Source organism: Xiphophorus maculatus, chromosome 10 (assembly GCF_002775205.1).
Source record: "Xiphophorus maculatus strain JP 163 A chromosome 10, X_maculatus-5.0-male, whole genome shotgun sequence".
Classification (NCBI taxonomy): Eukaryota; Metazoa; Chordata; class Actinopteri; order Cyprinodontiformes; family Poeciliidae; genus Xiphophorus; species Xiphophorus maculatus.
Window position 1 is genome coordinate 8200986 of NC_036452.1, and position 10819 is coordinate 8211804.

Genomic DNA, 10819 nt, shown 5'->3' on the forward strand with positions numbered 1-10819 from the left:
TTTTTTTTTTTTTTGCTTTATTGCTTTTGCACATGTAGAAAGAAAGCCATTATTACTGTCATAGTGCTGTAGACAGAATGATGGATTTTGTCTTCAAATTACTAAATGAATAGAAATTTGGTCAGGCAACATTTCATAAATGCAGAGATGCTTCCTTTGAACTTTGCTCTTTAGATTTTGCGCGTCGCTGCGATTTACATTAATATCACATTCATTGAACAGAATGCATCATTTGACAACACTTTATTTTGCAACTCTTTATAACCTCCTTTATAACCTTATTAAGGCTAAGGCGAAAATATCACTGATGTATTTTTATATAGGAAGCTATTCTGGCTAATCTCTGTGGGAACGTTTAAAACCCATTTAAAGACTTCTGCAACCAAAAAGTGCAACTGATATTCTTAACATAGATCTTGTACCTATGCTATTGTCTCTGAGCAACATATTGGATAAATAAAACCTTAATAAATGGCAGAAGAAATTCAAACGTCTGCCATTAATGAGATGTTTAACTTGAATATATCAGGCGTACCCTTCCTTTTTGGTTTGTTAAGGGGATTTGGTGTCATTCTGGTTTAGTGCTCAGCAAAGATGATATTTTCGCTGAACCCCAATCTACCGCCTTGTTAATCCCCAGGAAATTACCATACATATTTGGCTTTATGCTTTGGAGGTAGAGGTTGCGTATCATCAGATTAATTCAGATCAATATTAATCCTCTGTATTTCTTTATTTGTTCATGGAACGGTTCCAAAAATCTAATCTAAATTCCTGCTATCTCTGTTAGAAATCAGACAGGCTTTAAGCCACTCTGCGCAATATAAGCGAGACTTTATGCTTCATCACACACCTATTAATAAATATAAAATCAAGTAGCTGATGTTTTAAACAATAAATAATTCAGGACAGTGGAACACAAATCTACACTCCTGCAGCTTATCTGGCTCTTCATATGTTATAATTAGGTATTAAACATGCTGTGCAACTTTCTCACATTAATAAACCAGTTCTTTGTTTGCATAGAGAAAATGAAATGATGAAAGTTAATGTTTTAAAATGTGAAAATCTGATTAAAATATGATTACAATTGTCGCTTCTTGATAGTCTTCATCAAGTTTCATGTGAACGTGTCAGTTAGATCCTCTCTGATTTTTCCTTTGTGTTAGTCGATGTATTGCGACAACCATCTAAAGCCTTCCCCGTAGCCTTGTTTCTTCAAAACGCTGCACATGAAAATCTCCAGCGGGCGAACGTTCTGCTCTTTCACAGAAATGTTTCCCTGTTGATAAGAATTAGGATAAATGGATGTGATGATTCAAAGGTAATGAGACTCTTAGCATATGCCTACCTTTCCTGTGACCTGACCGTCAAGACAAAAAGCTCCTCTCAGTGCTCCTTCACTGATGGCCTCCGGACGGTCAATTTTGTTCCCCAACACCAACACTGGGACGCTGGCTATGGTTTCATCTGAAAGGAGAGCCTAGAGGACCACAACATCAGCAGTGTGGTTATTAGTTTTAATTCAAATTGACAGAAACATCCTGGAGCCGCCATGTTTGAACTTACATCAAGCTCAGTCTTTGATTCTGCAAGTCTTTCATGATCAGCGGCGTCGACAAGAAAGACAATGCCATTCACAGCTGGCAGGTAGTTCTTCCAAACTCTGCGAGCTGCAAATGAAGAAGAAATTCTTTTTAATTTGACTGTCGTTGCAGCAATTCAACGCAAAAGTGAAATTATCTGTCACAAAGAGAGTTCATCTTTTAACACTTCTGAAAAATAATTCTTATTCTTTCGAGTGGCGCTCTCATGATTGCCACTCTAAAGTTTGCGATCTGAAAAGTGTTCATCAAAATAAATAGCTCTTTTGGCCAGTCGAAAAGAAAAATATATTTTCATTTAAGCCCTTCCTTTGTAGCTCTGGCTGTATATTTAGAGTTGTTGTCCTACTGGAAGGTGGGCATCCTGCCCAGTCTTGCCTTCTGCAACATCTAAAATATCTTCTTTCACGATTGTCCCTGTACTTAACTCCATCCATCTTAACATCAGCTCTAACCAGCTTTCCATATTCCTGGTGAAGAAAAGCAGCACCACAACATCATCCACGAACCACAACACATACCTCCACACATAGCAGTTAACCATAATTAGACAGCTGATCTGGCTAATTATGCCTCACTATCTGATGTTTTATGAAGTAAAGCACATTGAACTGCCTTGTTGCTGAAATGTGATATACAAATAAAAATGGTTGACTAAAATGGTTGGATACTTGCTGGGATATAAAATTACTAATAGTTTTTTTCTCAAAAAAAAAAAAATACAAAAAAATGTTTGTTGTTTATTGTAAAGGTCTAATCAACGCACAAACATTAGCCCACTATGCTGGAGATGCTACTAAATAAAAATAGAGAATTTTAGGGCAAGCAGAGACACCAAGTGGTGGCAATAAGTACTGCAGAAACTGTCAAGCCTTTTAAGAAACCTTTTTGAGCATAAAAAAAATATTGCCTTGGTTTGTGTAGTGAGAACACTAAGTGAGTAGCTTTCTATACATGATGAGACCTGAGAGCTACATTTCCACTGATGATCTTGTCTTTCCTTCAGTAATGCACTTTGACGCTGTCTAATAATAATGATGACGAACATCCATACATGTCTTTGAGAGATAGAAATCCCAATACTGATCTATAATGTCCTGACTGCAGAATAGAAAAATAAGTGTTTTGGCTTAGAGCTCACCTTGTACATGTCCTCCCAAATCAAATGTCGTAAATGTCATCCCACCAATTGTCAGCTCCTCTGAGGCTGTTTGAAGACAATGAAAGACATCAAATTAAAAAGGAAATAAAAGCCCATGACTCACATAACAATAGAGACCATGAGGAAAAAAAATCCTACAGCCACAGTAAAGTTATAAGTTGTTTGATTACAAAATAATAAGGTGTTTGTTCTAAGCAAAGATTTAGTTTTTCCTATTTGGCAAAATATGCAAAGTAGAGAAATGGCCATTATTAGATTTCAAAACAGCAATGAAATATGTCAACTAACTATTGAAATTGCTTTTATTTTGATAACCTATTCATAAAAATCCTGAGATATAATTCTGTGGTATGATGTTCCTTCTTCTTGACAGTGACCACAATATGTATTTCAAAAAGGAACACTTATGTGTGTTTAATAATTGAACAATATTAATAGATTATAGACACAAAAGACCAAACTAACAAAATAGGACAAAAGAAGCATCGGGTCAGCCTTATATGGCACACTGCCCTCAAATCATGCCCTTACTTGGATGAAGTGTTGGTACGTGCTGTCCAAGTCTGTCATCTTTCAACATGTGCAGGAGTGTTGTTTTACCAGCATTATCTAGACCCAAGAATACCAGCTTCCCGGTCTTTCTATACAAACCTAAAATGGGGCCACAAAAGAAAGATTTGTTACTAACTTTATGCTTCTTAAAAGGAACATATGTTACTGCAGTTTGCGTTGTGCTCACAAATCGATGATGCATAAGAATTGTAAAGATATTTGGGCCTACTACCAACTATGTTACAACTTGAGCAACAACCTTTGAACAAATATGAGCATCCAGTACCACAATTTGTTCTGTTAAACCCACAAACTGGATTTACTAGGATTTGATGTGGTAGACAAAAAAATGGAAGAAAAATTATGGTTTTAAATTTGAAGAACTCAGTGTGGTGTAGATTTGTGTTCAGTCCTGTTTACTCTTATACCCTTAAATAAAATAAACTGCAAAAACCATCATCATAAAATTATCCAATCATTAATGATTGGGTGATGAATGGTTTATTTCTCTGTAATCCAGTTGCTGTGTTCCCAGAAGTTGGGGAAAAAAAGGGAAGGTACTCACCTAAAAACTGTAAAACACTGCTAATTCCTCTGTAGATCCAGTCAAACAAAAACGACATTCTGATGGTGTCTGTATGAATGAGAACACCTTATTTGCACTGCATGTAAAACGTTTTTGGTTCAAAATGCATGACGTTGATCACAGGATATGTCTTGTGGCCTGTATTGATATTAAGAGCTCTATCAAATTGGTGCAAACAGTAAAATAACACAGATGTGTTTATCTCAAGGTATGCCTTTGACAAAACACTGTCTACATGCAGGTGTAGTGGGAGGCTAACAGCGACTAATCTCTAACTTGTTAAAATAACAAAAGAAATTCATGAACTACTACGAATAGGTCTTTACATGTTCTGTTTGTAATATGGTACTTGAAGGGCTGAATTTATGTAGGTTAGCGTTAACATGGTAGCCTGCATAAAGCCTTTTATGTACGTGACGACACACTGACAGATAAGATACTATGAGCGAACTAATTGTCAGTATTAGCATAATTCATCACACTAAACTACATAAATAAAATAAGCGTACCTTCCTAGAGTACCGAGCCTTATCCCAGTTCTCGGCAGTGTCAGCGGTCTCCTTGGAAACAGTCAATCAGAGAGGCTCTTTTTCTTATTCGTGTTTTAAGAACGGCAACAGGGTTTCCCGTTACATTTGTCACAGCGCCCCCTTTTGTTCAATGGGGAAAAAACAAACTCTAAGAGTTCATTTTTAGAATAGTTCTACATATGGAAAGTAAACAAATATTTTACTTAGGATAAAGTGGAAATGGTTTTTGGATTATTGGGAAAATTTTACAAGTGAATTATTTAAGTAGTGTTGTGTAATAATATACATACAATTATTTTTACCCTCTAGTAAAACAAACATTACTGTGATGGCATATGTTGTTTTCTTAAGCAGTCAAGTCAAATTAGCTACAGTGCCTTTGAGAAATAATCACACCCTTGGAATTTTTCCTCAAAAATTGGAATTTTTCCTCAAAAATTCCAACCAAAAACATATGGTTTATGGTATATGTTACAATATGGATTGTAACATGATTTAAGTTACAATCGTAAACCATAATCATTTTTTTGGGAAGTTTAGTTGGCAGAAAACAGAAAGTAGGGAATGATTGTGAAGTGAAAGGAAAAGGATACATTACTCCTAAAAGGCTTTCTTCCAAAATTACTCAGCATTTACAACCATCTTCCCATTAACTCTCGTGATGTTTCTTACACTCTCTACAGAAGAAAAGAATCCCCACACCGTGATGCTTTCGCCGTCATGTTTCATTGAAGAAATTAGGTGTTTATTGTTATGGGCAGAGTTAGTTATCTGGCGAAAGTTTTGTATTTAGATCTGACAGTTCACTATTGGCTCATAAAAATTCTACTGGTTTATCCCATCAGCAGAGTCTTGGTTTGCAATTGCTAAATAGTACTGGATTGAACAGTTCCCCTTAATATGTTAAATATCGGGAAAATTGTTTTACAACCTAACCATGCTTTAAATTACTCCACAACTTTCTGTAAACACATTCCACAGGGTCTTCTCTTTTACAGTCACATCATATAACCTTCATATTTAATAGAAATGGAACGACAACAACAAAATAATTTATAAGAACTTCAAAGATTACAAACTGGCAAAAAAATATTTGGATATAGCCTTTGAATGAATAGACATATATCTTTTCCCATATCTCCCATAATTTTATAATCCTATTATAAAATAGGATTATAAAATTATAATCCTATTATTGTATTATTGTAAAATAATAGGATTTTATAATCCTATTATAAAATTATGGCATTAGATCCATGTTCAGTGCATTAGAACACATCAAGACTTCAATAACCTTACAAAATAAGCATGGTATATAAATAAATACATATACAAAGAGATACTGTTGTTTATTAGGGAATTTGTCATGTCTGTTTCAAGGACTGTTGTTCACAAAAATGAAAGAAGTATGAGGGTGTTTTCACAAGAATATAATTTTACTCAGCTGGGAATAACATTCACAAAACATGATGGAACAAAGAGCTTCAAAGTTAGTTTAGATTTAATGTTCCAAACTTGATAATGAATTTATGGAGGAAGAAGGATTCTCTTCAAGTTCCTGGCATGGGTTCACATTCTTACTTTTCGTAGTAGAACCATTTATCAACTGAAAAAGCAAAAACATAATCACAATTAGTACAATCTCTGAGAATTTTAAATTGGCGATAACACAGTTTTGTTGCACCAAAAAAGAAAAAAAGCAAACATCTACCTGAGTTTGGAATGGGTTCCTCAGTTCCAAAAGCACATGCCTGTGAAAGTTATTTTTAAAAAGTTTGAATTTTCAACTGAGATTTTTTAGCATACAGTTTTCTTGCAAAAGTATACATACTTGAAAAATCTCAAACTTTTGCATATTTCTCTCCAATTAAACCTCTACTACACATCTCAATCAATTTAAACTATATTCAGCTCCATCCATCTTCACATCAACTCTCACAAACTTCTCATTCAATAGTGAATGAAAAAAAAACGTTCCCACAGCATGATGCTGCCACCATCATGTTTTACTGTTGACATTGGGGTGTTTGTGGTGCTGTGGGTCATTTGTTTTCCACACGACATAGTACTTTGTATATAGGCCTTAATGCTTAGTGTTGGTCTAGTTTTATCTGACCAGAGCACCCTCTGCGGCACTGACAACTACTAGGACATTTTCAAGAAGCTGAAAACATCTATGTTTCCTGGATACTTTTAAAGGAGCAGCAAATGTTTCCTGCCTATTAAACAAAGATGGGAATGGATTTTTTATTTCATAAAACTTTGGAAAGGATTATAAATGCTACATCTGAAAAAAGGCACTCTTCTACTCCCAAAGCAGTGAAAGGAAAGCTTCTTCAGTCATATTTCTTTTTCTTTGCCGACTTATAATAAGCCTCTGATTTTGCACTCTGACCTATGCGCTGCCTTTTTGTCATCTTTGCTAGGCTTAAGGAAGGAACTGTTATAACTCTCTAAGCTGGGATATTGGAAAGTTAGATGAACTTACAGACTTAACAACAGCGTCAGCATCTGTAGCAGAGCAGCAGAAGGGACTGTCAGAAACACTGGTGTTCATGCTGTATAAACACAGAGGAAGAAATCAAATCAGTATCAACATATATAATAACAGAAAATACATTATTTACTGTTTGCATTAAGGAACACAAATGAAATGACTGTACAAGCATTTACCAGTTTAACTCGCTAGCGTTGCTCTTCTTAGATATCAGTGCTTTCCAAAATTCATGTGTGCTCTTCACAGTTTGTATTGCAAAGTCCTAAAAACAAGACACTTCTATAAACCTTACAAGAAATTGACAGCCAAATAGCCAAAAATACAAACATAGCATAACATAGAATTCCAAATGACTTGTCTGCTGTCTTCAACAGAGTGAGACACAGAAGCTAAACTGCATACCCTGTCTTTGAAGTCGCCATTGAAAGCAAACTGATTTTCAGGTTTGCCATCAGGAACCTTGTATCGTCTGAACCAATCAACAGTAGCTTCCAGGTAACCCGGCTTAAGCTGCTTTACGTCATCAATATCTGCAACCCATCAAAAAAGAGAAAACGTGCTATATGTAGTATATTACAGTAAATATCTAAAGCAGGTTACTCCTACTGTTAAAGTCGTCGGCTTCTGGGTCCTCAGTATTGATCACAATGACCTTCCAGTCGGTTTCACCCTCATCGATCAAAGCCAGGGTTCCCAACACCTTCACTTTGATTACTTCTCCCCGAGAGCACACCTGAAAGTACCAGTCACATTTCTAAGAAAGGCTGCTAACTACTGGATCTATATGAGCCTCTTCAGCAGCTTTCACTACCTTGTTTCCAATGTCACAGATGTCAATCGGATCATTGTCTCCACAGCATCCTGTGTCACTGTCCTTGTGGCCAGGATCCTCCCATGTCTGACAAAAAGATGCAGGAAATTGAAATAGATTTTCTGTTGTTTAAATACATGAAGTTAGATAAAGACTTGCCTGTGGAATAGCCCCATAATTCCAGATATAGCCTTTGTGAGGAAACACATTGGCTACATAACGAAGATTCCCCTTCTTCAAATCCTGCTTTAGTGGATTAAGAGGATCCTTTGTGGCTATCTGAAAAATATAAGCACAAAGCGCAAAAAAACAGAGCAAATGACTGCATTAATTAAAAAAATGTAATAATTGTCCCAGTAAACATAAACAATGACTTTTCTTTTTGTTCCTTCTTTCTATAGAAGATATGTCTGGCCTGGTGTTTTGCTCTGCCTCTTTACTGGACAGAGTCATGAATGGAGATTATATTGCCATTGACTTTGTGCATGCAGTTTTTCTTTCCCCAGGTTCAATGCCTCTGGTTTTAGCTATATCTCTTACCTGAATTCAGGTATTTACAAATCTATTCCTGCCATTAATTATGTATAATCTTATTTTCCTTTCCCACGGAAGGCATTTCTTGCCCAGTGATTTTTTGCTCAATTGTGTGTCTTTCTTGCTTGGTGCGAATAACTTGCATGCTTTTATTATTTATCTTTCTCATAGAATGCTCTCCTGGATTAGAGTGTTTATATTTAGTATCGTCTCTTTCCTAGATGAAGTCAATAGCCAGTCTGGGCCAGTGCTATTTTATTTTCTGTTTCCTTCATGTTCTCTCTCCCAGTCACTGGCATTAGAGACATGCTAAGAATTTCTTTATATTGCATATAGTATTTATAATTTGGATTGAGCTGAACTATATGCAATTGTTCAGCTCAATTGCTCAGTTAAATTAGATTAATTTTAACTGAATTATACATACCTGGGAAAGCAGTTAACTGGGAAAACATAAATAAGTTAACTAAAGTGGAAAACCTATACAAAAATAAAGCAATATATACCTCCATCTTTGCATTTGTCCATCTTGGAACTTCCACAATGGCATGAAAAATGTTCTGTAAAGGAATGTGAGAACAATTTTGTTAACTAGATGAAATCTCTCACTTTAATTGGGACAATTATAATATCAAACCTACATAACATTTCCTAAAAAAATGTGCATCTAAAATATATGAAGTCCTACTGGGGTTTATTTGGGAAAATGTATCACTTGGAAAGTGAAATAAACTGCATATATAAGCAGTTTTTGGTTTAAAGAAATGTTTTGCATGTTATTAAACCCACTTTTCCCTAAAAACTTGAGTTATTGCTACGATTTTAGTTGATATGACAGTAACTATGTACCCTTTAAGTTAGTAAAGTACTTGGTGGTTTTAAACCAACACAATACTCACGTCTGCTTCATTTGCATAAATGGGCACATCATGAAAGGGAGAGATGTATTTGCCGTCTGCGTTTTCTATAAAATGAGCAATAAAAATTTAGCTCTTATATCTGTGAGAAACAAAAAAACAAAGGGATCTTTCCACAGCTCTTAAAGATAAAGCTCAAGTTATAAACAGGTTTGGTTTAATGTATAGGTTGAAATAGATTAAACCAAAAAAGCTAAGCTTACTGAAAAAGACTCTGTAGTCCTGGGTATTCGGCCTCCCCCTCTCTTCGATGGTAAAGCTCATGTTGGTTTAAATCTCTCCCTCTGTGCTCTGTCCACTTGTTCAGCAAGATTAAGCAGCTTCAGCTTCACAGAGGCAGGGGAGTGGACATGCGCAATGATTAGTAACACCCACAGTTACCTGCAAGAGGGTTCTTGTATGAAAGGTTCAAAAGCCAAATATCTAAGCTACAATAAAACATTTCTTTTGTATGGTCCTGCTTTTAAGCCTGTCATTGTGCAGCACCCATCTAACTGTGAGAGTCAGAGTTGTGAATAATAATCAGGAGTTAATCCTCCTCTACGGCTGACGTGTGCATTCTGAGACATTACAGCAAAGATTCAACTTTCTTTGCCAGAAATCTGTTTGCCATGCATTTCATTCTTTCAAGCTGTGACTCTTAATAACTATTTACAGAAAGACACAGATGGAGCCAACTGGCGTAAGCTATAAACCGATTAACAAGACGGGAATAGGTGCTGTTACCACAGCGACTTCTTACCTTTTTAGTTTTAGTGAAACACCTTCATGGGGGACAAAGCAAATCTTTCTTAAAATAAGCCCTGTATAATGACTAGTAGTTTTTTTTTACCAGGTAAGTCACTTACGCAAAAGGTTTTTCTGCTTAAAATGTATCTAATTTATTAAATAGGTAAACATTACATATAGTAATATAGACACTATTCGACTTCACTGATTCGTGTGGTGAAATTCTGTTAATGCAGATGTACTTTTTCCTCGGCATTCATTTTGCAATACAGTTTGTGAAATTGTTGCTGTGAGTGCTTCATTATGGGATATTCCTTTTATAAATTACAAAAATAAATACTGTACAACGATGAAGTGCATTTAGGCAGTTGCATTATTTAATAATATTGACATCTAGCCTGAGTCTAGCTTTTACATTGATGGTTGTAAAAAGCTGCTTAATAATTTGCAACACATTATCAAGCAGCTACTCACTAGATAATTAGAGAAATGAAAGAAAAATACATGCCAAACCTCTACATTTTCATAAGTAAAATCTAGTCACTTTAAAGTTTCCAAGGTTTTCCTGATGGAAAACTAAACCTCTGTCCCAGTCCCAAGTATTTTGCCACATTTAACAGGTTTTCTCCTGGGATTGTCATGCATTTTTCTCTGCCCATCTTTATATCAACTCTGACCAGCTTCCTTGTTCATGTTGAAGAAAGCCTCCTCATTGCCTGATGCCACCAAAATCATTTGTGCAATCAGAGTAAAAAGGTGACATTCACAAATATAAGAAAAATAATCATTTCATAAAGTTGTATTTTTACATTACAAATGTAATAAATAAGCAGAAACCAAGTTTTTACAAATCTAAGAGTTCGCCTCCATATCAAGACAGAGCTTGTGGTGTATTCT

General features: G+C 35.5%; 2 protein-coding genes across 2 annotated transcripts; both read right to left on the minus strand.

Moving 5' to 3' along the window:
- On the minus strand, nt 1-4481 carry LOC102222315 (GTP-binding protein SAR1b-like). The gene is made up of 7 exons (XM_005794583.3): nt 4414-4481; nt 3884-3952; nt 3298-3417; nt 2746-2811; nt 1570-1673; nt 1352-1483; nt 1-1282 (listed from the first exon to the last, which is right to left on the minus strand). The coding sequence occupies exons 2-7, from the start codon at nt 3939-3941 to the stop codon at nt 1166-1168; spliced, it is 597 nt and encodes a 198-aa protein (XP_005794640.1). The 5' UTR covers nt 3942-3952; nt 4414-4481; the 3' UTR covers nt 1-1165.
- A 1286-nt stretch (nt 4482-5767) lies between these two features.
- On the minus strand, nt 5768-10790 carry LOC102222568 (inorganic pyrophosphatase). Its single transcript, XM_005794584.3, has 11 exons — nt 9397-10790; nt 9176-9240; nt 8783-8836; nt 7902-8021; nt 7743-7829; nt 7538-7664; nt 7334-7461; nt 7108-7193; nt 6923-6992; nt 6146-6185; nt 5768-6040 (listed from the first exon to the last, which is right to left on the minus strand). The coding sequence occupies exons 1-11, from the start codon at nt 9455-9457 to the stop codon at nt 6012-6014; spliced, it is 867 nt and encodes a 288-aa protein (XP_005794641.1). The 5' UTR covers nt 9458-10790; the 3' UTR covers nt 5768-6011.
- Nucleotides 10791-10819: the final 29 nt, after the last annotated feature.